The 26,928-nt window shown below is 43.8% G+C and overlaps 2 protein-coding genes and 1 pseudogene across 2 annotated transcripts in view; 2 read left to right on the top strand and 1 right to left on the bottom strand.

The window, feature by feature from the left end:
- LOC142564008 (protein MEMO1) overlaps positions 1 to 22,694 on the bottom strand; it is a 36,067-nt gene extending 13,373 nt beyond the window's left edge. Inside the window, exons 1-8 of the mRNA XM_075674811.1 lie at positions 22,499 to 22,694; positions 21,376 to 21,460; positions 21,207 to 21,275; positions 17,000 to 17,112; positions 15,039 to 15,150; positions 9,425 to 9,561; positions 6,743 to 6,819; positions 5,480 to 5,584 (exon numbers count right to left, since the gene is read on the bottom strand). Coding sequence (XP_075530926.1) covers positions 5,480 to 5,584; positions 6,743 to 6,819; positions 9,425 to 9,561; positions 15,039 to 15,150; positions 17,000 to 17,112; positions 21,207 to 21,275; positions 21,376 to 21,460; positions 22,499 to 22,559 — 759 coding nt within the window. The 5' untranslated portion in view covers positions 22,560 to 22,694. The remainder of the gene's footprint in view (positions 1 to 5,479; positions 5,585 to 6,742; positions 6,820 to 9,424; positions 9,562 to 15,038; positions 15,151 to 16,999; positions 17,113 to 21,206; positions 21,276 to 21,375; positions 21,461 to 22,498) is intronic.
- Positions 1 to 26,928, top strand: part of LOC142564157 (uncharacterized) — a 263,799-nt gene that overhangs the window by 149,864 nt on the left and 87,007 nt on the right. The gene's annotated exons all lie outside the window — the stretch shown is intronic.
- LOC142564040 (uncharacterized) lies at positions 24,343 to 26,872 on the top strand (annotated as a pseudogene).

The following is a 26,928-nucleotide window of genomic DNA, read 5'->3' as shown; positions in this document are numbered from 1 at the left end:
TCTGTATTACTGTTCTACAAACCTGCAGACCCGCATTTCAAAAACTTTAGCACAGCAGGTTGGCTGACAGTGCCAAGTTGCCTTCGCGTAGCGAGTGCGCGCATGGCGTGGTTGCAGAATCCCCCTCTGACGTCACACGCGAGAGGGCACTGTAGTGTCCACTATGTCATACAGTGGCGCAAGCGTCAGGGGCTTGAGGGAACGGAATAAACTGGAGCACATGAGGCTCTGCAGGAATTTGGACTGGCTGCTGTCGTCCGGTGTACATCTGTCTCGACATGTTGTGAGAAACAAATCGCCAGCAAGCAGCAGCAAAAGCCCTCTACCAGTTCCATCGAACTTCATGCCGTGGCTGAAACACGTCTGAATGCTAAGTTCATCTATGTGCTTGTGAATGGATGTTCAGTATCGTTCAGGGTTAACTCGTGTGCCGAGGTTTCTGTCGACCCCAGTTCATTCCCCGGTGTGCCCACAAGGTTATGAGAACTGGAAGGAGAGCTCAAGGTCTGGGAAACCACCCTACCTCTGTTTTAAATACATTCCGTGCGACTTTGTCCTGGAAGGGGTAGTCTACCAAATAGCTACTTTACGTTCTCACAGGCAAAACTGTACCCTTACTTGGTTTTCCGGCAATTCAAGCCTTGGACATTTGCAAGTTCTCGGATTACGTTTCTGATGAATGAGAAGCCTCCAAGGATCTGCATATAGGCCCTAGCCTTTTCCATGGGCTTGGGACGGTGCCAGAGGAGTACACAATTCGACTTAGACTGGATGCTGCACCATTTTCATTGAGCATCGCTCACCATCTTCCTCTACCTTTGCACAATGTAGGGAAAGCAGAGTTAGATAAATTGGAATATGGTTGAGTAATCTGCCGCGTTGACACTCCCACCAAATGGAGTTCAGGATTGGTGATTGTACCCAAGGCGTCAGGCAAGTACAGGCTCTGCGTTGACTTGACACGTCTGAACAAGGTGATCCTTCGTGAACGCCATATCTTGCCTATGGTCGAACAGTGCCTTGGAATGCTTGGTGAGACTACAGTTTTTTCGAAGCTAGACGCCACCTCAAGTTTTCATCATGTAAAGCTTTCCCCGGAGTAGCAAAGAGTACACAACATTCATAACTCCATTTAGGGAAAAGACGGGGAATGCGGGAGATGGAAATTCAAGACGATGAGCAAAACGTGAACAAGGTGAATGCAGGAGCCAACGTTTCAACAAATGGACTTGTCTTCTTCAAGGCGACGTACGCTTTCCTCGCCACAGTATATATAGGTGGGGTTATATACTGTGGTTATATTATATACACCTACATATACTGTGGCAAGGAAAGCATACATCGCCTTGAAGAAGACAAGTCCACTTGTCAAAATGTTGGCTCCTGCATTCACCTTGTTCACGTTTTGCTCATAACTCCATTAAGCATTACTGCTTCCTCTTGTCTGCTGTTCGGTGTTGCGTCTGCGCCTAAGTTCTTCCGACAGATGTCTCAGATCCTTGAAGGCCAAGCGGTAGTTGTCAATATGATTGACAATATCCTTGTCTTCAGTAAGACATGCAAAGAACACGACCAGCGTCTGCAGCAAGTTCTTGCTCAGCTAAGGCAGGCATCACCCTGAATCAGGAGAAGTGTTGCTTTGCAGCTAGCAACGTCAAATTTTTGGGTGTGATCGTCAGCACTCGAGGTATCTCACCGAGCCCAGACAAGATTGCAGCAATTCAGTATATGCCACCTCCCAAAGATATCTCCCCAGTTAGTCATCTACTTGGGCTTGTGAACCACGTTCGACGCTTCCTGCCACACGTTGGCAAGACAACTACTCTGATCTGCACTCTGCCATGCAAGGAAGGAAGGAAAAAGCGGAGAAGAAAAGGCAGGGAGGTTAACCAGTTTAGCTTAACCGGTTTGCTATCCTACACATGGGAGCGGGATGGGGGGACAAAAGATGGGGAGGAGAGAGAGAGAGAGAGAGCACATAACACAGCACATACATCGTCAGTTACAATTCGTCACTCTTGCGTGGTATGTGACATCACTGTCACAGTCGCTTATCTAAGCTTGTCTCTCTCAAAAACTGAAGTAGTCCCTTTGTCGCCTTCAGCTGCGATGTCTTCTGTCGGTGATATGTGAAAATAGTTGCCACTGACAATGGTCTATTGTCAATAAGCACTAGAACGGATGCCAGGGACTGTCTCTGAACATTATATTCAGGACAGCTGCACAGAATGTGTTCTAGCGTCTCCTCACAAAGACAGGCATTACAGAGAGCATTGTCAGCCATTCCAATGCGAAATGAGTAAGATTTCGTGAAGGCCACCCCTAGGCATAAGCGATAAAGTGGAGCGGCCTCTCTTCGGCGGAGTCCAGTTGGCATACAGAGATGTATCAAAGAGGGCAGGTCGTATTGACAATTGCTCCGGTTAGTTTGATTGCTTAGTGTGCACCATAGAAAGAGCATGATCTCCTGTGCGAGACTCAAAGTCTGCCTGCTATGCAAAGATTCAGCAGACCGCCTTCAAAAGTCTCAAGCGGTTGCTGTGTTCAGACCTTTGCGTTGCACACTACAATACCGCCTACAAGACAATGGTGTCCGCAAACGCAAGCTCTTTCGGCTTGGGAGCAGCATTGCTGCAGCAGCAACCTTCTGGTGAACGCAGAGCGGTTGCCTTTGCGTCAAGGTCGCTGATGTCTACAGAGCAATGTTACAGCCAGACTGAGAAAGAGGCGTTGGCTGCTACCTGAGCAGTGCAGCGATTCGAGGAGTTCATCTGTGGTTCACAGTGCTACATTGAAACGGATCGTCAGCCTATTGTGGCATTACTCAGCTCTATGGATGTGGACATGTTGCCACCTAGAATTCAGTGTTCCTGCTTGAAGTTCGTGCACTTCTGCTACCAAGTACTCTATGTACTGGGAAAACAATCAGCCACGGCTGACACGCTATCGCGCACTCTGACAAGACAAGTTTCAAGCCCAGAAACTACTCCAAAACAAGCTGACAACATTGAGCTCTTTGTCCAGGAGACCGTTCGCACCCTGCCAGATATCCTGTTGACACACCTTCATAAACTTCGTCAAGCGTAAGCGAGCGATGCAGAATGCCGTTTACTCATCTAGTACTGCAAGAAAGGCTGGCCAAGGAAATCCCATGTGCCGGCACATGTAAGGAAGTACTGGCAGTACCAGGGCAATCTTTGGATCGGTGAAGATCTCCTTCTGAAGGGTTTCACATCATGGTTCCGGCATCATACCAGCAACAGATATTGCAGCTTCTTGACGATGGCCATGAAGGGATAAGCCACTGCAAGTCTCTTGCTAAGGAGTCTGTTTGGTGGCCAAGCATAAATTCCTAAGTTGAGATGTTGGTAATGAACTGTTCTAAATGTGCCGAGAGCAGAGTTCAGTGTGCAGAACCTATGCTCGTTTCTGAAACACCAAGAGAGCCTTGAGAGGTTATCGGCATTGACCTGTTTAACCTCAATGGTGATGACTACATACTTATAGACTACAGGTCGCATTTTTCAGAGGTCACAAGCCTATGCTCTACGAGAACACCAGCGATAATATTGGCCATTAAAAGCGTGTTCGCACATTGCGGAATGCCAGGGGAGGTTCGCAGTGACAACGAACCACAATTCACAGCGAGACAATTTGCAGACTTTTCTGTGTCCTACGGCTTCCGTCACGTCACTAACAGTCCCAGCTTTCCACAATAGAACGGTGAAGTGGAACATATGATGCTAACAGTCAAAGATCTTCCAAAGAAGGCTGAAGATCCCTATTTGGCCTTGTTGTCCTATAGGGGCACTCCATGCATCAATGGTGTTAGCCCTGCGCAGCTTCTCCTGGGCAGGCGCCTCCTCATACGTGTCCCAAAGACTGAAAAGCAGCTCCAGCCTGCTTGGCCAGCAGCCTCAGTATTCAACCAGCTCGATGAAGCCGCATGCAAGAAGCAAGCAAAAGACTATAACAGAAGACATGCGTGCAGAACCTATGCGACTTCTGCCCTTCGCCAACTTGAGGCGGGCGAAGAAGTTTGGGTCAGTGACATAAAATCCCCTGCTATTGTGCTGTCACCTGCCCAACGTCTGCGCTCATACATGGTCGAAACTGCAAAAGGCGTCATTCAATGCAACTGAAAACATCTTGTCCCAAAAAATGAAATGTCTCTAGATAGTCAAATTTCTCCCAGACTTGAATCAGGCTCAAATGGAAATGCACCGGGGCCATCAGAACAAGTCTACAGCGATAGCCAACCAGCTGTGCCGGTGCTGGTAAACACGCCAGGGAATGAGAGACAAGATGCGGACAAGCCAGCTATATCCTCGACGTCAACTGCGAGTCTGCCTGAGTCTTACGACAATGCATCAGAGACTGGACAACTAGCCTCAGATCGCCTTGAAAGGATGTCCAGGTTTGGTCGCATCATAAAACCACCAAGAAGACTAAACTTGTGATGAGATCTTGTGTGCATTCCCATGTGTCACACCTCATCTTGAGAAGAGGGGATGTAGTGCCCGCTACATCAGACAGATGGTGCGAGCATCGGGACCTTGAAGGAACAGAATAATCTGAAGCCATGGGGCTCTGCAGGGATTCGGACTGGCTGCTGTCGTCCGGTGTACATCGACCTCAACAGGTGCCACTCAGAGGTCTGGGGGCTCAGAGCGCCAGGAATGCTCTCGGCCACATATTTTGACAAGTCAGATGCAAAGTCACATAAAATCTTGTGAAAGTGATAGTAGTATCTCTAAAGGTGATCGCTCAAAAGTACCGCCTAGTGTGTTTGTTATATGTGGCTAATAAAGTGCAAAAGATGATGACGACACGGTGCTTTCATAATGAAAGCTCTCTAAAAAAATGTTCCTTTATGTGAAAAGTAAATTCTGCACGTCCCACTTTTTTTTATTGTGAAAGTGGGGACATGCTATATTTTTCTTTTATAAATCAGGTGCATATTACATTCAGGTGCTTGTTATATTCACTTTTATTTTCTTACCTTAAGCCCATGAAAACTGGGTGCGCGTTGAATTCAGGGCCACGTTAGAATCATGCAAATACAGTAAGTAGTACTCATGTTCAAGTAAGTACATGGTACATTTTCATTTCACAGAGAAGAATCAAACACATTTAACAGTCTGATATGGCAATTACACACAGTGTATATGAACAGCATTAACACACACAACGCGCCTTCCTTATAGGGAAAGTCGAGCAGACCTTGAGCTATTATAATCTCGTATCATATCAAAGTGACAGTGAAAGCCAGAGGGTTCCTGGAATGAGGAGAACTTCCACCTAGAGTAGAACCGGGGCTTACCCTGGGATACTGTTTTGAAAGTAAACATTTATTCCTCCTCCTCCTCATATAAATATGATCTCATAGCAAGGATCAGGTGCTGCATCGAGATGCTAGAGCACAGAACTGAGACAGGAAATTCAACCCACTGATGCTGGTGTTTCCATGCAAGCTTACATTAAGCAGGACCCCAATGGGATGGCGGCCGCAGATGGTGTTTCCATACTTCTTGAGGTACGCGGTGAACGCAGTTGGAGAAAGCTCCTCAATTATGCTCATCCCCTGAAAGTGCAAGTAATGAACACAGCTTGAAGATGTGCAACCATGGTGTCGCCTGTAGCTCCAAGGCTAAGCACACATTTCCTGAAGTGCAAATTCAATTTCTATCTAAGCAGAAATTCAATTTCTGTCGGCAGGCTTGAAAATTCGAATGCAATTTATTAGTGATATGTTACTAATTATTTTGCAATTGAATAAATCTGGTAATTCTAAAAACTAATACAGATGCTAATTATTTTAACCATGATAATTTGTGTTCTTCAAGCAAGATGGCCTCTTCGTAGCCGACATTGTACCTTCAAGATACTTCATAATGAATATCTAAGGCCTACGAATCAGAGTTCATAAGGAGTTCTTGAATTTCTGCATTGTTGAAAAAACATGCAGGCTTTTTATGCCAGTTCACCGTGACGGAAAATGAGAGACGCAAGCAGCACCAACAGTTCGTAAGCTTTGTTGCACTATCTGTTGCATAGAAACAAAACCTACCATAAAAGTTTAGTTCAACCAACTTCCAAGTAGATGGCACAACCAATCTATAGAGGCTGAGGTTCACGACTTATCTCAGGCACTGTCTGGGGCATGCTTCAGTGGCCGGATGAGTATGCTCAAGCATGGCACTTAAAAGTTGGAACATTATCAACACCAATCAGCACAGAAATGTAGACTGTCACCATTTTGAATAACTATGGCGATGATGCTGGTGAATACTTCTTCCTCTGCACTGATGGTGGGCTGTTGCCAACACTACGCAATGCGCAGGCAACTCCTTTAACTTATTCTCTGTGGAAGAGTGTGTGTTAGAATAAAGCAAATGCACTAAGCTGAACTGTGCATTTGCACCTACTTAGAGCAAGTTTGTGCTCGGGTAGTCACAGGCAGCCATTCATTACATATTGCAGCAAGCACTTCACTATAGGTCAAAAGTCAACTTCATTACATTTGCCACTTTGTGCTCAAGTACACAGCATGTCTTCGTTCCCCAAATTGATCCACAAAATTTATCATCTCTTTTCTAGCCTATAACAATATATGTACACTGCTTTCCTGCACTTCTTTCTTTTTTTTCTACAGTTGCCAAGCAATTATTTCGACACGCCATTTTCAGCAACACGAAAGCTAAGCACACTTTTATGTACAAGACACTACACCAGCACCAACCTGTTTGTCCAGCTTTTCAATGGACTGGTGGATGTTGCCCCAGGACTTGTCGTAGAACTGATAGTGAAACCTAGCCCCTTAAAGGCACATGAGAGAAATAAGACAAAAAAAGCATTGAAACAATGTGCACCAAACAACCAGTTTATGTGGAGTTTCAGAGTAGCAGCGCACACTGTGAAAGAATAAATGGTGAATGGCATTATGTTGCAAAAAATGCTTACTGTAGCACTAGCAGCATAATGCTTGAACAGCCAACAAGTTTCAGTCAGATAAGAACATCACTACAGTAAAATATGACCTATGGTATGTGAAGACACTACACAGTTAAATTCTCATGTATTCAACGACAATGGACCTTGCTATACCAAATAGCAAGCCAAGGTTTACAAAACCAGTCTGGATTCAAAAAGTACAGTTATGGCAATCAGATTTTGTCTTTTGATTATAATTACAGAGCACAATTCATATATGATAACTGCAAAGAGCAATTCTCATCCTGTCTATGTATCTATGTAACATGTCAATGTTACATGCATATAATACATGTCTATGTATCACTGCATCTTTTCTAACAGCGTAAGGAACCAACTAGCCCAGCAACAAGTTTTATAGCTCACAACACTGTGGATTAAAGATGTGTAAAGTAAGCGTCGACGTAGCAATATATGCAACAATATACAGTCACACAACTTACAGTACTTATTCGAATATAAGGCGAGGTTTTTTAAAGAATCTTTAGCCTTGAAGTCACCTTATATGTGAGGCTAATAGATTCAGTTATTATTTTTCAATATGGCGGCAGCAGGCACATTTCCCAGCGATTCAGATTTTATATGGCAGTGCAAACTGTAAGAACTAATAAGCCTTAGCAAGTGAGGCAGTATACCATATTTCTTGTGTTTAGCCCACACTGAGAATTCAAAAAATTCAACATTAAAGGCCAGGCTGCTGGTTATATGCAAATTTTGCCTTGAGGTATGCCTTCACATCAGCATGAATTCAGTCTTATGGTGTGACTTCATGGTAGCGCAGTGCCTGCTGCCGTAAAGCCGCAATACTGTGATAATTTTGCCTTGTGGTGTGGCTTCACAGTGGCAGAGCATGCACTGCCATAAAGTCACACTATAAGGCAAACTTTGTGCTGCTGCAAAGTCACACCTCAAGGCAAAATTCACGTGTAGTAGCCCGCATTGATTATTCCAGAGGGTTTCAATTATTCAGTATTTCAGGCAATCTACACCATATCTCAATAATCCGTCGGTTACTCTATATCACCTTATATTAGTGTGCATACTTAAGTTCTTTTTTTTTTTTTGATCTCCCAACTGCACCCTCGCCTTATAATCGTGACCACCCTATAATCGAATAAATAAGGTAGTTCAAACTTTTTATCATCCTTATAAATGGACTCCACTGCAATATGCACAGAACATTTCACACTTTCATGGCTAACAATACTGTTCCTATAACAATGCTGTTCCATGGGTGAAAACAGTGCAAAATAAGCCCGGACAAAGAAGGGACACATGATGAGCGCTGTTCTTGCGCTGTTTCTACCCATGGGTTTTAACCTACTAGCTCGCTATTCATACCCTTTTAAATACTGTTCTGATGTAAACAAGGAAGAAAAGTAAAAAAAGCTGGATGCACTTGGCACAATTACATCCAGTTTATTTCTTTGTTTGTCCATGTTTAAAATGCAGTTTCCTGCTGTAGCTGATTACCACCAAGCCCAAATAAAACTGCTTAAAGGGAAAGTTGGATTCTATATCAACATTTTTTTAAATATCAAGTTATAGTGCAAAAACTTGCAGATATATGTAGTTTTATGCGCTTATATAGAAATATTAGGCCTATTTTTGTTTATATCGTTTAATCTTATACAAGATTTCTTCACCTATGCCTTCTGGAAAAAAAATTAGGGAAATCAACTCCTTGGATTTCGCTAACAGGGTATCAATGGCTTCAACATGTTTGAAGAAATACAATAAGACCAACCTTACTACTTTGTGTACCCTAGAACAAGAACTGCAAAACTGCAGATGATGCTGCATTTTGACCTTATTGTGGATGGAAAAGGTGAATAATACGTCTCGCAAACATTGTATTAAACTAATTCCACTGCAAACTGCTACCTCAGTAGAAAACTTGAGCTGAAATCAGCCAGTGATTAAATCGCAAGAGTGGTGCTCACATTTATCTAATAAACGGCACATAATGTTTGCGTACCCTAAGAAATAGCGTTGCCAAACATGGTGGCACCCATGGGTCCCGATTCAGTTTGAAATGTCCTGATGGCTGTACTCTTATCACGGATTGCGAACAAATGGCAAATAAGCTTTCACTTGCACTCAACTAACCCTAATCGCAAGTTATGAGTGGCTAGCCTGGCCAAATTTCTAAAACTGTTGCATGATCCTGGTGTCAGTAAGCCCGATGAGACCTGTTGACATAAAAAGTGCAGTAGGTGTGCACATTGTCTTGGCTTGAACAGGTTTGACATGAGGAACTAGATGGCACCCCTGTCAGCTAACGTTTTCTTACTGTTTTCAAGGAAGGTGCTTTTCAAGGAACACACATGTTTAATGTATGTAAGGTGCTGAACATTTTTCTAAAATTGTCAAATAAAGCTGACCTCTCTCAAACAGTGATTGGGAAAGGGAAAAGATAGAGATCACCAACCCCAGTGGCAAAAGTCTGAGGATATGACAAAAAGGTTGTCAGCATCAGCGAGGTACTTGCTGAGCAGTCGGCCGTAGAAAGCCTCGTTCTCGGGGCTCAATGATCCCACAATGATGGGCACAATGGTGAACTCCTGGCTGGTTTCACAAGAAGAAAAATGAAAATGACACCCTCAGCCGCATGACAGTGAAACAACCAACATAATCACAGCATGAACTATACTTGAACCTCATTAAAACTAAGTCCCATCCAACAGAACAACACCATTAAATCTAGTAATGGTTATAAGCAAACATGCTGATATTGGTGAAAAAAATTTACTAATTACAGATTTACCTTGTTATATCCTATAGTTTGTCATACAGTCGAACCCAGCTATATTGAACTCGAAAAAAATAGACACCTATCAGTCCGATGCAGGGTATAACTTTATATATAAGCCTGCTAAAGAATTGGATGTCAAAAAAGCACATATCGCTTATAAGAGCAATTTATTGATTAAATTATGGGGTTTTACGTGCCAAAACCACTTTCTGATTATGAGGCACGCCGTAGTGGAGGACTCCGGAAATTTCGACTACCTGGGTTTCTTTATCGTGCACATAAATCTAAGTACATGGGTGTTTTCGCATTTCGCCCCCACCGAAATGCGGCCGGAGTGCAGCGGTGGCGTAGAGGTAGAACACCCGCCTCGCGTGCAAGAGGTCCGTGGTTCGAATCCCGGTGCCGGCAATTTTCCACCGGATTTAAAAAAAAAAAAAAAAATCCGCGTGTTGATAAAATTGCACAAACAGGCCTGGAGTGTGGCCTGATCCCGGTGACCAGAACCGGTAACGCACTCCCTCACCAGAGCAGGATTGGCCACCCTGGTGCAGTACTTGGCCACTACCTCCTATGAACACAACAATCAAACCCCGGCCCTCAGTCCCCAGCAGCTGCGAAGCAACTGACCACGGCGGCGGTCAGACCTGCGACGCAGCAGAGGGTGCTAAGAATCACTGGCTCCGGACAGGCCGCCATTGGAATATGAACCTGGCAACGTTTAACGCTAGAACGTTATCTAGTGAGGCGAGTCTAGCAGTGCTATTGGAGGAATTAGAGGGCAGTAAATGGGATATCATAGGGCTCAGTGAAGTAAGAAGGCCAAAAGAAGAATATACCGCGCTAAAAAGCGGGCACGTCCTGTGCTGCCGAAGCTTAGCGGAGAGACGAGAACTAGGAGTCGGATTCCTGGTTAATAAGAATATAGCTGGTAACATACAGGAATTCTATAGCATTAACGAGAGGGTGGCAGGTCTTGTTGTGAAACTTAATAAGAGGTACAAAATGAAGATTGTACAGGTCTACGCCCCTACATCCAGTCATGATGACCAGGAAGTCGAAAGCTTCTATGAAGACATGGAATCGGCGATGGGCAGAGTGAAAACTAAATACACTATACTAATGGGCGACTTTAATGCCAAGGTAGGCAAGAAGCAGGCTGGAGACAAGGCAGTGGGTGAATACGGCATAGGCACTAGGAATAGCAGGGGAGAGTTATTAGTAGAGTTTGCGGAACAGAATAATATGAGGATAATGAATACCTTCTTCCGCAAGCGGGATAGTCGAAAGTGGACGTGGAGGAGCCCGAACGGCGAGACTAGAAATGAAATAGACTTCATACTCTGCGCTAACCCTGGCATCATACAAGATGTGGACGTGCTCGGCAAGGTGCGCTGCAGTGACCACAGGATGGTAAGAACTCGAATTAGCCTAGACCTGAGGAGGGAACGGATGAAACTGGTACATAAGAAGCCGATCAATGAGTTAGCGGTAAGAGGGAAAATAGAGGAATTCCAGATCAAGCTACAGAACAGGTATTCAGCTTTAACTCAGGAAGAGGACCTTAGTGTTGAAGCAATAAACGACAATCTTGTGGGCATCATTAAGGAGTGTGCAATGGAAGTCGGTGGTAACTCCGTTAGGCAGGATACCAGCAAACTATCGCAGGAGACGAAAGATCTGATCAAGAAACGCCGATGTATGAAAGCATCTAACCCTACAGCTAGAATAGAACTTGCAGAACTTTCGAAGTTAATCAACAAGCGTAAGACAGCTGACATAAGGAAGTATAATATGGATAGAATTGAACATGCTCTCAGGAACGGAGGAAGCCTAAAAACAGTGAAGAAGAAACTAGGAATTGGCAAGAATCAGATGTATGCGTTAAGAGACAAAGCCGGCAATATCATTACTAATATGGATGAGATAGTTCAAGTGGCTGAGGAGTTCTATAGAGATTTATACAGTACCAGTGGCATCCACGACGATAATGGAAGAGAAAATAGTCTAAAGGAATTCGAAATCCCGAAGGTAACGCCGGAAGAAGTAAAGAAAGCCTTAGGAGATATGCAAAGGGGGAAGGCAGCTGGGGAGGATCAGGTAACAGCAGATTTGTTGAAGGATGGTGGACAGATTGTTCTAGAGAAACTGGCCACCCTGTATACGCAATGCCTCATGACCTCGAGCGTACCGGAATCTTGGAAGAACGCTAACATAATCCTAATCCATAAGAAAGGGGACGCCAAAGACTTGAAAAATTATAGACCGATCAGCTTACTGTCCGTTGCCTACAAAGTATTTACTAAGGTAATTGCAAATAGAATCAGGAACACCTTAGACTTCTGTCAACCAAAGGACCAGGCAGGATTCCGTAAAGGCTACTCAACAATAGACCATATTCACACTATCAATCAAGTGATAGAGAAATGTGCAGAATATAACCAACCCTTATATATAGCTTTCATTGATTACGAGAAAGCGTTTGATTCAGTCGAAACCTCAGCAGTCATGGAGGCATTACGGAATCAGGGTGTAGATGAGCCATATGTAAAAATACTGGAAGATATCTATAGCGGCTCCACAGCCACCGTAGTCCTCCATAAAGCAAGCAACAAAATCCCAATAAAGAAAGGCGTCAGGCAGGGAGATACGATATCTCCAATGCTATTCACAGCGTGTTTACAGGAGGTATTCAGAGACCTGGATTGGGAAGAATTGGGGATAAAAGTTAATGGAGAATACCTTAGTAACTTGCGATTCGCTGATGATATTGCCTTGCTTAGCAACTCAGGGGACCAATTGCAATGCATGCTCACTGACCTGGAGAGGCAAAGCAGAAGAGTGGGTCTAAAAATTAATCTGCAGAAAACTAAAGTAATGCTTAACAGTCTCGGGAGAGAACAGCAATTTACAATAGGCAGCGAGGCACTGGAAGTCGTAAGGGAATACATCTACTTAGGGCAGGTAGTGACGGCGGATCCGGATCATGAGACGGAAATAATCCGAAGAATAAGAATGGGCTGGGGTGCGTTTGGCAGGCATTTCCAAATCATGAACAGCAGGTTGCCATTATCCCTCAAGAGAAAACTATATAATAGCTGTGTCTTACCAGTACTCACCTACGGGGCAGAAACCTGGAGGCTTACTAAAAGGGTTCTACTCAAATTGAGGACGACACAACGAGCTATGGAAAGAAGAATGATAGGTGTAACGTTAAGGGATAAGAAAAGAGCAGATTGGGTGAGGGAACAAACGCGAGTTAATGACATCCTAGTTGAAATCAAGAAAAAGAAATGGGCATGGGCAGGACATGTAATGAGGAGGGAAGATAACCGATGGTCATTAAGGGTTACGGACTGGATCCCAAGGGAAGGGAAGCGTAGCAGGGGGCGGCAGAAAGTTAGGTGGGCGGATGAGATTAAGAAGTTTGCAGGGACGACATGGCCACAATTAGTACATGACCGGGGTTGTTGGAGAAGTATGGGAGAGGCCTTTGCCCTGCAGTGGGCGTAACCAGGCTGATGATGATGATGATGATGAAATGCGGCCTCCATGACCGGGATTCGATCCCGTGACCTCGTGCTCAGCAGCCCAACACCATAGTCACTGAGCAACCATGGCGGGTGCAATTTATTGATGAAACTAGCTTAGTTTCACATGAAATAGTTCTGTATCTTCTTCTGCTTGGGCTCGCTACCTGTGACAGCACACACTTCTCCACATTGTCTAAAGAGTTGGAGCAGCTGAGGTCGCAACTTTCAACATTCACAAAGAAGCGACAGGCTAGTGTGAATGCACCAATCACCTTGAAGGATGTGGGCAAAGGATCGTCATTGCTTTCCTCATTGTGCCTGCTTTCACTTGTGCTCAATATGATGTCGGCAATGTAGTCTTTAGGCTCTCCCATAGTCACAACAAAATCATCCGCACTCACAAACTCGTTGACCATCGATCCGTCAATGACTTCCTGAAATTCTGACAGCTTGCACCAAACTTCGGTAACATCGGCAATGGCTTCGACACACTCACCAGAATTATCAGACATCACCGGCACACAGAAGTTGGCATGTCTGAAGCAGTTTCGGATGAACTGCTTGTACACGAGTGCTACGGGCACCGAGTCATTTGTCTGCTTTAGCCCTAATCTCCCCCTTATACTTCAATATTGTTCTGAGAGTGCTCCTCAGAATCTTGTATGCTGCGGCGACATTCGGCTTCTCACCACGTTTGACTTGAATTATGATTTCGAGCTTCGCGGTAAAAGGAAAGTTCTGCCGCCTTGTACTAGCCATCATGGCAACACTGCGGGAGATGGCCCATAAGGTGCAAATACAATGAACGAGAAAAGCAGTGAGCCAAGTCACTAGCAAAAGGGAAATCCAACTTCTGGGGGCACTTTTGCGCTGCTTGACGTTCAATATATTGGGAGTCATTGCTATATTTTTTTATGTAAGCATAATTTTTCTACATATACTCATTGTAAATATACTATGTTCAGAAATTGTTCAATATACGGGATAATTCCATGTAAATGGGTTCGGTATAGCTGGGTTCAACTGTATCTGTGCCTGTTACATCGAGGCTATGCCGTATAAGGACAACTCAGCAGATTTCTTTGCTATCCCCCTGAACCTCAAACATAAAATAGTGTGGGTAATCACATAAGCAGCATTGGCCATATTTTCCAACATTCCATTTCACTTTCCATTGCTTTTGCCCTTTGTTGTTGGCTCTAACATGATTCATGCGCTACCACCTAATACAAAATATGAAAAATGAAATGAAACATTACAAAATACAAGTCCTGGTCTCCATTAACCACATTTCATGTGGCCAACATAAAATTTCCAGTATGTTACACATTTCTCCCAAAGCAACCACACATAATTATAGTATGCCTGCATGTCACCACTGTAACAGCAGCGGCAACACTGAAACTGCAGAACACAGAGAAGGATCATTGCACAGAATGTGCAAAATCTTACGATTGGAGCAGAACATATTGGCGGCATCCAAATTTCTAATGCACATCGTCTGGCCTCTTTAATATACATGTGTAAGTAAAGATGCACTTCCTCGATTAACTCAGAACTAAAACTAAGAGAATAAGTGCGTGCCAGGTTCAGTTATGTGCGCTCTATAACTATAACTATAACTATGTGCATGGATGCTATATTTAAATAAAATCACCGAGGAAAGGAAACTGCGTGCAGTAAACAGATTGTCATTATAGTTCATTACACCAAGGGGAGTCGATGTGCAGTCAGGTGAAAATTGGCTTTGGCGCACTCACTTTTCCATGACCTTCGCAATGTAAGGTAGGTGCATTTCTAGACTGTGCTCATTCTCATCAACATGAATTGATACCTCTTCAAATGCACCAGTCTCGTAAAGTTCTTCATAAACTGCAAACAGGAATGCACAGAATTATGAGCCAGTCAACATGGTTTCAAAATTCATAAGCAGTACATTGAAGCAACTGTTGATCACATATCAAAACCACTGCACATTATAGCTGTTTAAACTTTCAGCAAGTCTCTGCCCAGCAAAAATGGCAGTACATAGATGGGAATAGCAAACAAAAAATTAAGGAACTTGGCATGATTAGCAATACAAGTTTCAATTGAATGCAAACAAATAAGATGAAAAAGAAAGCTGATGGCAAAGCTCTATAATCTAAGCTCAAAAAGACAAACACGTAAAATTTTCCGCTATGACAGTTGCAGGATTATCAGCTCCAAGTTAAAGGAGTACTGACATAAGATTTCCAGCATTATCTTTTTTTTTCTCCTTAAGTGAAGACCTACCCGCTCTAAACACAAGAATTAATACTGACAAGTATCAGAGCACCCTAAATAATTAACTACGTATAATACTTATTTCTATGAACCAGTTTATTTCCGCATACAGGAGGAAGCTGTGTCACAATATTACATGTTACTGGCTCACTCTATAGCTGCGATTGCTGTGGCTGCCATACATAACCACAGCTATATATAACACACATAGCACATTTGTTTTGTTTTTTAATGAGAAACATCACTGTACCTAGAACATCAGCAAATTTTACCTTGCATCATAACATGACGATAGTATCCACGGCACCAGCTCCACGTTTCAAGATAAACTTTAGCACCGAATTAAGATGTCTTGCAAGCATGTGCCAGTGTTCATGCTTGCCAAAGCCTTTTATGCGCTAGAAATATGCAGTAGTCGCTCCACAACTTAGGAGATACGTCAGTACTGCTCTAAAAGCCATGTTTAACATGGCAACGTGGCAAACGGAAGAGTCTGCAGCTGGGCCCAAAGCGCTAAGCTGTGACAGTGACAGCTAGCGTTTTACTGCAGGCAGTATAACATGCACTGTTTTATGCAATATCAGTCAGGCAAAGTATTTGCAGCAGTGCAATGAACAATGTGCTTAGCAGAACCACGACTACTGCTTGCTCCTCCTATCGCTCCCTGCTTTCAGTTCTCACCACTGCATTTGCTCATCTTTCCCTCCCATGTTGTTTTGTTGTGGTCTCGTGCACCACTGCATGTGCAGATACGATTACTGTGATTCCGCCAACATATCCTTTGATTGTAGCATCAACATATCAAAGTGAGGGTACCCATGTTCAACACTGCCTGGCATGGTTTCTTTTCTTCACTCTCCTGTGAGTATTTTACATCACTGCACAACTGTGCAGATTATTAGGTCACGAGCTTTAACATACAGAAACTGCACAGTTGGTTACAAGGGATACCAAAGGAGGACTCCAGAATAATTTGGAACAGCTTGTCTTTTGTTTAACATGCACCCAAAGCACGGTGCACGAGTGCTTTTGCATTTTGCCCCAATCAGAGTGCAACTACCATAGCCGAGAATTGAACCGACGACCTTGTGCCCAGCAGCGCAACGCCATAGCCACCGTGGCAGGTGATGAGGAATATAAGAGAGCCAGTGCAACAATTGACTACAGCGACGACTAACGGAATCATCACAAGTCCAGCTGCAAAGTCACAGCGTGTCCAAAATAATCTTCTTTACAAAGACTTTCACATTCTTTTCATTGTCTGGTGACAAGGACAATGTGCATGTCTAGAATGCATACACCTATAGTTAGTTAGTTTAACTGCTAACTGAAGATAACAGACAAAAGAAAGACAAGGATTTCTTGTCCACCTTTTGCCCGGTGTCTTCAGTTCTCTAGTTAAACTAGCATTTGCCATGAACCGACTAGCTCAAAATCTATTCAGACACACACACACCTTCCTGATTTATGGTGAGATCGTATAAGGGTGTCCTGTAGGATTTAGCTGGGGAAAGACCGCACCCTCCAAGACGGGCGTGGTGGGAGGGCCCCAGGATGAAGACACGCCGCCTGCAGGTTGCAAACATTACACTCTAATGCAAAGCAATGCATACCCGTCATGAAGCAAGTTATTTAAAGAGAGCTGTCGAGCAGCAAGCACCAGCATTTGTAGAATACAAAAGGTAAGTTGTGAGACTGTTAAAGAGGCCCTGCAACATCGTTTCTTCAAAACTGAGAACAAACTGGAGTGTGGCACCTTTCAATGAATATACTGCCAGATAAATTTCTGAAAAGGACCTCATTACATAGATGTAGAGAGAGTAATCTTTCCCAATTCTTCTTCAACATGTTTCCTATCCTTGTCCTCTTTCCTATTAGCTGGGGTACCTGATAGCAACGCCCCGACTACTGCGTCTTTCTTCTCTACAGGTGCACTGACACTTTGTGTCTGACAAAGGCTCTCGAGAGGGACAACAAAGAAGTGATGGCAGGAAGAGCAAGATGCATTAACTTCCACTTTCCTGTTTGCTTGAAAACTGGTTGGATGTGCATGTGGTGCAAGCAAACTTTCTCGTGATCACAAACAATCACCCAATGGCTGGCATCTATGGGTTGCTGGGTCTACGACGTCATAGACAGGGCATGATGCAGAGGGTCTAGAAAGTCACACTTTTTAAGCATGATTGTGGGCTCTCCATTGCACGCAGCAAAACAATATTTGGCTCACTTGTTTATGGTGGCATTGTATAAATTTTTTTTTTCCTGTGGTCTAGATGTTGCAGTGCCCTTTTGAAGAGCCGTCTGTATGCTCTGTGTAGGTGGCTGGTCGATGCAGGCCGTCTACCTTTTAATGCGACTGACTTATACCGCTAATCAGGTGTTCTCGTGCTGAGAGCGCAAAATCATCTGTTGCGAACATGATACAAGCTCAACAGCAAATGAGTGAGAAGGTCACCGGAAGTATGCCACTCAGCAAAAACGCTAGAGAGAAAAAACAAGAAGGCAGGGCCCATGACGTATCTATCATGCGATCCTCAAACTCCAGTATGAACACAGAGAAGGAATTCTGCTTGCGGAGGCAAGACAGGCAAAGTGGAGAGAGAGGCCATGTTGGCGATAACACTCGCCTCCGGAAATCATCGGTTTGCGGCACTTCGAATATTCCTATCTCTGCTACTAATGAACTGATTAGAAAAATTCTTCTGGTAGAACGCTTCTTAGAGAGCACGTAACAACTTCCAGCCTATAACCAAAACTTGCTATGTGGCCTTCAGGTCTCACACTTTTAAGTCGCAAAATATGATGTATTTGTTACATTCAATGTATTTCAGATCTGAGACCATTTACCGGAAAATGAGCAGAGTGACACATTCCTGCAACCAGCGGTGACAGTGCACCATCTTGCACTTGCGACCGAAACACAGCAAGTCACATGCCAGAAGGACAAATGTGCACAAATATGCATTTTTTTGCAAAGTACACAAGTTATAGTTGTAATATATTAAGTAGTTGCTGCATAGACAGCATCACAGATCAAAAACAAATGCACTGCAAAGATAAAGAATAAAGATTTAGTTGAGAGTTAGCGCTTGTCCAGTCTTCTTCTAATCTGTGTGTGTGTCACTTCGCACTACAAACCAAGAATATGTTACCGTACCAGCTTGCCCAACTTTCAATCCTTTTGCACTGCGAAATGCGCATAAGAGACTTCTACATTGATAGAAACAGCGCTTGGTCATCGAGCAGTTGTTGGGGCAGGAAAAATCAGTTTGAAGCACCAATATATGCCTTTGGAGCAAGGAAACAATGCTTTGGAGTAGTAACTTACTCCTCTAGTGCAATGAAGAAGCTCCGTATGCAGTTAAAGGAAAAACACAATGTGTGTGTTAGTACTCTCTGAAAAACTACATTCATTATGTATTACATCAAGATGCAACTTTTCTTTCGCCTTGCTGTTCCAGTTTCTTACTATATAAAAAGATGAAGGATGAAGGTAAATGCAGATTTCATCCAAAGTTGCAGTTAATTCTGCATTCCAATGAAGAGTGAATTCCTCCCCAGCTGTCATTGACTTAGTTATCCCTTTCATCTGCTATAAATTTCACCTGTTAAGGTGTTTAATCTGCTAAATTCTTGTCTACAAGTTGATATGTACAGCCACCCAATTCAAGGACGCTATCTTTATTGTTTTCCTCACAGGCATAGATAGATGGAATAGGGTTTGTGTAGTGTAGCATGTGCACCCATGTCTGCTTCCTTGTCCCGTTTTCACTTTTTTTCCATGTACAGGCTGCCTAGCTGTAATAAAATGTGCCACATGCAAAATCGTGTTGTGCAGCTGTGCCCTCAATATTGTACGTCACCACAATGACCTAAAATAACTGTTTCTAAACTACACACAGCAGATCTGAAACACTAAACAGTTTTAGTATAGCGTATGCTATTCCATTGTGTACGCTAAAAAATAGCGGGTCGTCACTGCGTATGCGCTGAACGCTAAACAAAATAGCGGGTATAGTGGGCGTACGCAACACAAACGAGTTAGCGTTAGCCTTTTTTCGTGGTTTGTGGAGTTTGCGGGAAACATGGCGGCGGTCCCGGCTGCCCGCTTCGAATTGAATTTGGCATTGTTTTTGTAAAATGCGCTTCGTTCGTAGCAAATGACTGTGTAAACAGATTTCGCTTAGTCTCAGGCCGCTTCGATGACAGAGTATTATGGATAACTTCATGGTGTTTTGGAGATCGCTTCTCGTTATGAATGAGTCGAAGCCTAATGAAAGAAACGTTCAAGATGTCAGCGCCACCTATCGCTACAGGCGCGAAATAGCCGCAACGACGGCATATGGCCTCAGAGATCCAAAAATATCGTCGGCCAACTAAAATTGTAGAAAACGTGCGCTGCTTAGCGTACGCTATATTATAGCGTATAGCCTACGCTACAGTTGCGTACGCTGAACTAAAGCTGTCTACTAACCCAGGACATGCAGACATCACTAATGGATTATGAAGCAACCGCAAATGCCTAGCACTTGTAGTAGCAAGAATTCATGTGCCATGGAAATGCACACAGTGACAAACAGACGTCAATAAATGCAAAAAGAAAAATGCGTCTCAGCCAACTAACCTAAGTATCGGTCTTACTGCAATATGTCCATCGCTAATCAATTTTGCACCTGCTCTGATTATTCGGCTTACCCAGGGCAATGCCGCGTTGTTCATAAACACTGGCAGATCCAGAAAGAGAGGGGAGTCCCGAGCCCTTCCTGACATATGCTCATATACTTCAGCACCAACAAAGTCTAACGTATATATATATATTTTTTTTTCACTTGAATATCGAAGCAAGTGAATGTTGGCACATGTGCGGCACAATACATGTGATAAGCATCAATTTGGCACAGCATTTGGCACCATTTCCATCATGGCGCAGTATGGTGCAGTCAGTGCATCTATGACTAGACAACTTGTGTAGCTTCCACAGCATTACGAACTAACTATAAAACAGAGTATAGATGGACTTAAGGGGTCATTCTGGCTATTTCTTAAATTGCCCAAAACTTTGGTCTTATATTCACACAACGCCAATGCGTAAGGGACCACACCTTGTCACCCAGAAAATTACCCAATGCCCTGGCATTTACTATGTTAAGGTCACTATTTGCTTCTGATTTTTTAGTGCGGATATTAAGCTCATGTTGTGTACATTGTCGATTTCACCTGTTGGATGCAGGCTTAGAAATAATTTGGTAATGTGGTTTTACATGCCAAGCCCACCCTATGATAATAAGAGGCACCTTAGTGGAGGGTTCAGATTAATTTTGACCTTCTGGGATTCTGTAATGAGCACCCAATGCACAATAAATGTGCATTTTTGTATTTTACTCACATCAAAATGTGACCGCCATGGCTGGGATTTGATCTCGGGCTTAGCAGCACAACACCAAAGCCACTATTCCACTATGGCAGGTACAGAACTTTCTGTCAGAGAGAGCTACCTCACAAACAATTTGACAGTCTGAAAGTCAGGAGAGTCTACTCAAAGTACACTTCATCTGGGCAGAGATAGACTATATCGTTTATGTATGCACACGACTTCTCAAGGTGAGTCTTTAGCAAAGCACCAGTGAGAAGCTGTTGTCTTCTGCCACGACAAAGATACCCACACGGAAGAAGGGTCGACTTGCTTGTAGGCATATGCAGCACAGGCACCACAGTACTGATAGCCAGCATGCCTGCGACAAGGACAGCAGATGTTTTTGTCAGTGTTCTTCAGTGCAGAGAAGCTGGACTGTTCACTAAAATTGAGCATATATAGGAGGACCCTGTACTTACGGCGCTATGATTGCCCTGGCCGGGCCAAATGCTGGTGGCCCCACAGCCGAAAGCCAGTTTTCAAGTTGATACCTTAATTCCCGTGCTGAAAGATGAACAAAAAAAGCAACCACGTGATTCAGGAATACTGGTAATATCCCATGTCTGTCAGTGTAACATGCTTTAACTACTTGTAGATAGTGAAGATGATACATTATGTGGGCACTTTAGCTTTGGAAAAGACCAGAAATGAGATTTTCATATGGGATGCCTGTTTGCACAGCATCTCAAGATACGGCTCACGACTGATCAGCAGGAAAGACAGGTTGCATATGCAAAGGTCTAATTTATCTTATCTCAATGACATTTTAACAGAAATCATTCACTGCCAACGCCAAGATTTCTCAGCGATAACGCTTAGATTAAACGTCACAAACTCGTAGTTCAGACAACAACTCTTCAGATAAAATACTTTTCTTTCCCCGGGGCATTTCATGGTTGGCTAGAGTACAATCACGAAAGATGCACGCGAACTGCCTATCGGCATTTTGTCATATCCACGTGAAACATGCTACGTTATGAATTAAAAACGCTGCCACAATCAAACAAACAGGAACCGCCAGCCGTGCGAGACTAATACCAGTGTCCCATGGCCACTTTCGATCGCGATTGAGCCCGATCCGCATCGAAATTCTCGACTGCGATTGGCTCCCTTCCGCAGATCGAGCAATGAAGCCAGACGCGACCGATAATTTCAATCCGGATCGGGCTTTATCGCGATCGAAAGTGGTCGTGTGACACCGGTGGACTCAGGCACAGGCGTAACATTTGCCTCCTTCGTTATTTTCCCTATGAAATCATAATTGAGCTGGGACATCCGCAGAAGCTGTCAAAACGACGTGAGGTGGTGTCAACTTTCCGAGATGTTACAGCAACAGCCTTCCGTTTTAAAACGCAAAACACAAGCAGTTCGCAAAGTTATCGAAACGGAAAGCGTTTGACCACTGCTCAGGCCACTTGGCCATCCGCTACATAACTAATAAATTGAGTTATTTCACCACGAAATGCGCACTTAAGGAAACAAAAGCCTTTGTAGAAACAGCTGTGCCCGTTTAAAAGTCACTCGAGCACCAATTTGCCTTACCCGAGTCGGTGTACCAACTACCCGCATGCGACGCTTTTCTCACCAGGCGTTGAGATGACATTGCAGTGCCAATTTTGGTAAACTGTGTGTGCTAGAAATTAAAGTAAAGGGATGTTAAAAAATATCCCAATCGCGTACACCCGAGATCCAAACAAAAACCAGCACGCTCAGCGCAGACGCCCTCTCCTGGGAGATTCAGTCGGAATCGAAAACGAAACTCAGCGCTTTTTAAGGATCTGAGCAGTTTTTCCTGGGTCCACAATGGTCTGTATCAATACCTGGGTCCTTACATCCCAAAACAACACCAAATACGGCGGGAAACTATGCAGCGAACACACGGGTACAAGTTTGGTCACACAACTGTTATTTAAACAATGTTTCAGTAGCACCCATTATGTAAAGCTCCGCGAGAGAACATCCGCAGGCCCCCACAAGACCGACAGAAATGAGGTCGAACCAGCGACCTTTCGCGTTGCCCGACACTGAATAGTGTCGGCAACCAGGGCAAGCGTCACCCTCGTGCTGCCTTTGTGTTCTAGTAATGACGTCAATTTTTCTTAAATACAATTTGGCTTAAGGCCACCTTAAGGCCACCTTTGAAAAGGCGCTTTTTTGTAAAAATAATATTTTTTTCTTTTTTTAGATTTAGAGAATCCCGAAACATTTAAAAATATTTCGCAGCAAGAATCATGTTCGTATCTTATTTAGTTCAAAAGTTATAGCAAACTTTCAAACAGCTAATGAACAGTTCTGAAACCGAAACTGGTGTGGTTTGGTATTCAGAAAGTGATAACTCAGCGATAATCAACGGCGTATATTGAAAATTTTCTTTTATGTTTTAGTCTTATATTTAAAAGATTATACAAAGGCAGGACTCGACGGGAACCAAAAATCAGTGGGTCGCCTCGCATTGGGCGCTCACGGGAAGACTACAAATGAAGCTGGGCAGGGGGATAGGGCTGGTCTAGTTTTGAAGTGAGGGAAGCTCGCAGTAAAATTGAGTATGAAGAACGGCTGAGGAATATGGAAGAAAGTAAATGGGCTGGGAGAGTGTTCAGGTATCTGTACAGGCAAAACATTGATTCACAGTGGAGGAAAAGAACTAGGAAGCTTACCAGAAAGTATGCGGCCTGTGGGGTGGGCAACACAGCAACAAAGAAGGTCAAGCGGAAAGTCAGAGAGGCTGAATTAATCTCATGGGTGGCGGCAATGGAAAAGAAACCTGCCATGAGTAACTACTTAAGAGGAAAAAACAAAATCAGGAAAGAAACCATTTATGATAACTCAAAGGGAAGCTCATTACTTTTCGATGCGAGATCGGGATGCCTTAGAACACGAGATATAAGAAGGAAGAAGAAGCATGTGCTTGCTGCGGTAAAGCTAGGGAAACGACGGAGCATATTTTATTAGAATGTGAAGACGTCTACCCAGCGGTCAATTTAGGCACCACTGGCCTCCTTGAAGCCTTTGGGTTCAGCGGGAGCAGTGGTAAAGCAAACAGGTCCGCAATAGACATTAGTAAGAGGCGATTGGAGGATTGGTGGAAGAAAAGTAGGGAAACGACAAAAGATGGAGACGTACAAAAGCACAGTTTGCAATAGGGGATCAGAAAATTTGAACGTGGTAGTTCATAGGTTTTTTTTTTTTTTTCATTGGTTAACCTAGGTAGGATATTAGACAGCATAGTAGCAAGAGCTTGGTGGCGCAACCCACCGCCCCGTTCCAAAGGGGACGCTCATAACATCCATCCACCCATTACAAGGATTACAAGCATAGGTTTTATACAGTAGGTCGTGGTTTTATCATAGAATTTCCTACAAACTCTATGAGTTTTATAGTGAGAAACTCTATGGCTACATATGGCTACAAGCGTCTCTGTTGTGTTGTTTACTTTGCGTGCGCTTCTGTGCGCTTTACATTAGCTTTATGCTACCGCTTCGAATGCTACCGGATTCGCCCTTTTAATAGGTATTATTTTTAGTAGCAACAGTAAGAACATAGGCTGGACGTGTTTTATAAGAAGGCATGGTCAAGTTCATGGTAAAAAAGCAATTGAAACGGAAATTTCTTGGCAATCGTCACACGATGAATGCTCCGGCCGATGACCATGCGGACGCGAATGTATCGGCCAGTGCTGCAAAGCTTAGGAACTTGGAGAACAATTGTGAAGTGCCGCTGCAAGGTAATATGATTATAGATATGGAGATCCTATCATCTGTTTTTGCAAAACTGGCCTGCCCGGAATGCAAGAAGACGGCGCTCAGATGGGAACAATTCTCGCAGCTTGGAATATCATGTGCATATGCTGTTCTTTGTGATGCGTGTGCATGTGCACATTCATTTCAATCGTCAAAAAAGGCTGGAAGTGCTATTGAGAGTAGCGTGCGTCTTGTCTGCGCAATGTGTCAGCCGAGCAAGGGATATTCTGGAGCTGTAACGCTGACCTAAGTAATGAACATGCCACCGCCGCCTTGACATTCTGCCTGCCAAAATATGTCTGCAAAGCTCTATAAAGCTGCAGAGTGTGTTGCGTCTAAGTGAATGATGACTGCCGTTGCTTCAGTGCGTTGTGTTCTGCAATGTACTGAGTGTGGTGTGTTAGGTGATGCCACATGGCATAGGCGTGGGCATTCTTCATTGAACGGCTGTGTGTCCTTGATATCCATTGATACTGGGAAAGTTATTGACGTAGAAGGCTTGTCAAGTAAATGTAGGGCGTGCGATTCGAAAAGCAAGTTGAACCCCTCAAGCACTGAATTTCTGGAGTGGAAGGCAAACTATACCGAGTGCCAAGCGAACTACACCGGTAGTGCTGGTGGTACGGAGGCAGTAGGGCTCTATCGTATGTTCGAGAGTGCAGAAAGAAGTCGTGGTTTAAAATATGTAGACTTCTATGGAGATGGCAACTCCAAGAGCCACGCGCCTATAAAGGACATATATGGCGCAAATAACCTGTGTAAACTGGAGTGCATTAGGCACGTACAGAAGCGTCTTGGATGCCGACTACGAAAGTTGAAAAAAAAGTGTTCGTGGGCTTGGAGGCAAAGGAAACTTAACGGATGTCCTCATCGACCGTTTGCAGAACTATTATGGTATTGCCATCAGAGCGAATGTAGGAGACCTGCAAGCCATGAAGCAAGCTGCATTAGCGAGCCTGTTTCACTGCATTTCAACAGATGAAACACCAAGGCCCTCTTGGCACTGAGAGTTGGTGCGGGTTTAACCGGCGGAATGCACTCGGTGGTGGATGCTACAAGCACAAGGGAGGCCTTTCCAATGAGGTACTCAACAAAGTGAAGCTGGTGTATACTGACCTTTGTACGGATGAGCTCTTAAAGCAGTGCCTGCATAGAAAAACCCAAAATGCCAACGAGAATTTCAACGGTATGATTTGGCAACGGGTACCCAAAGACGTCCATGTGAGCCTGCCCATCCTACTTTTTGTTTTATATGATGCTGTGTGCCACTTCAATGATGGCAACAGGAGTACAGCAGATATTTTGAGTGAAGCAGGCATCGAACCTGGCCACCACACTCTTGTAGCATGTGGCACCAGTGATCAGTACCGTGTGAAGAAGGCCCAGCATCAAACAACGGGTGAGGTAAAACGTCGCAAGAAAAGATGGGCAGCAACAAAAGCCAAGAGAGAGCTCATGGCAGCTAAGGAGGGCTATAGCTATGATAAAACAGACGTTTGGGCGAGTTGGTAAGACATATTTGAAACAGAACAGCGCGGTGTTCACGGGGACAAGCAGGGAGAAATGACACGGACGAGCGCTTACTTGCAGCTGAAGTTTATTGCTTGGAACGAAGCATATATAACAGCTCCAACCAACAGAAGAAACAAAAAAACCATACATATATTCACAATCATTCCTACACGCTGCACTGAACAGGGGAGATACTTGTCATCCTGTAGATACCTGTAGTCCATGTCGTTTCTCCCTGCTTGTCCCGTGAACACTGCGCTGTTCTGTTTCAAACCTAGCTATGAACCTGGTGGATTTTAACTTCCTAGAGCATGATGATCTTGTTTCTACAAGGGATGAAAAACTTTAATCGTGTTTTTCTCAAAACTTGACTTCTTGCACTTTCTTTTTGCGCAAGCAGTTATAACTTCGAAATGAATAAATCTTTTTCGATGAAACTTTGCACGCTCGTTCCTTTATTACTAGCCTGTGCAATGAACTAGGATGAATGAAATCGAATGGCAAGTTTTGATGTAATCATGTTTTATGTGGAAGAATGCAGGCAAAAATGACTTTTTTCTTTGGTATTTTTGCTATAATTTGGTTCCCAATTATCTGATGGCAAAGATCCTAGTTAATTGCACAGTCTGGTTAGTTGGCTAACTCTGTGCCGAAAAGTTTACAATTCCTGCTCTCTATTCGCTAGTTACGAATGTTCGCATAACAGCCAAATTTGGGCAA

This window comes from Dermacentor variabilis, chromosome 11 (genome assembly GCF_050947875.1).
Source record: "Dermacentor variabilis isolate Ectoservices chromosome 11, ASM5094787v1, whole genome shotgun sequence".
NCBI classification, from domain to species: domain Eukaryota; kingdom Metazoa; phylum Arthropoda; class Arachnida; order Ixodida; family Ixodidae; genus Dermacentor; species Dermacentor variabilis.
This window is presented reverse-complemented; position numbering and strand designations above follow the sequence as displayed.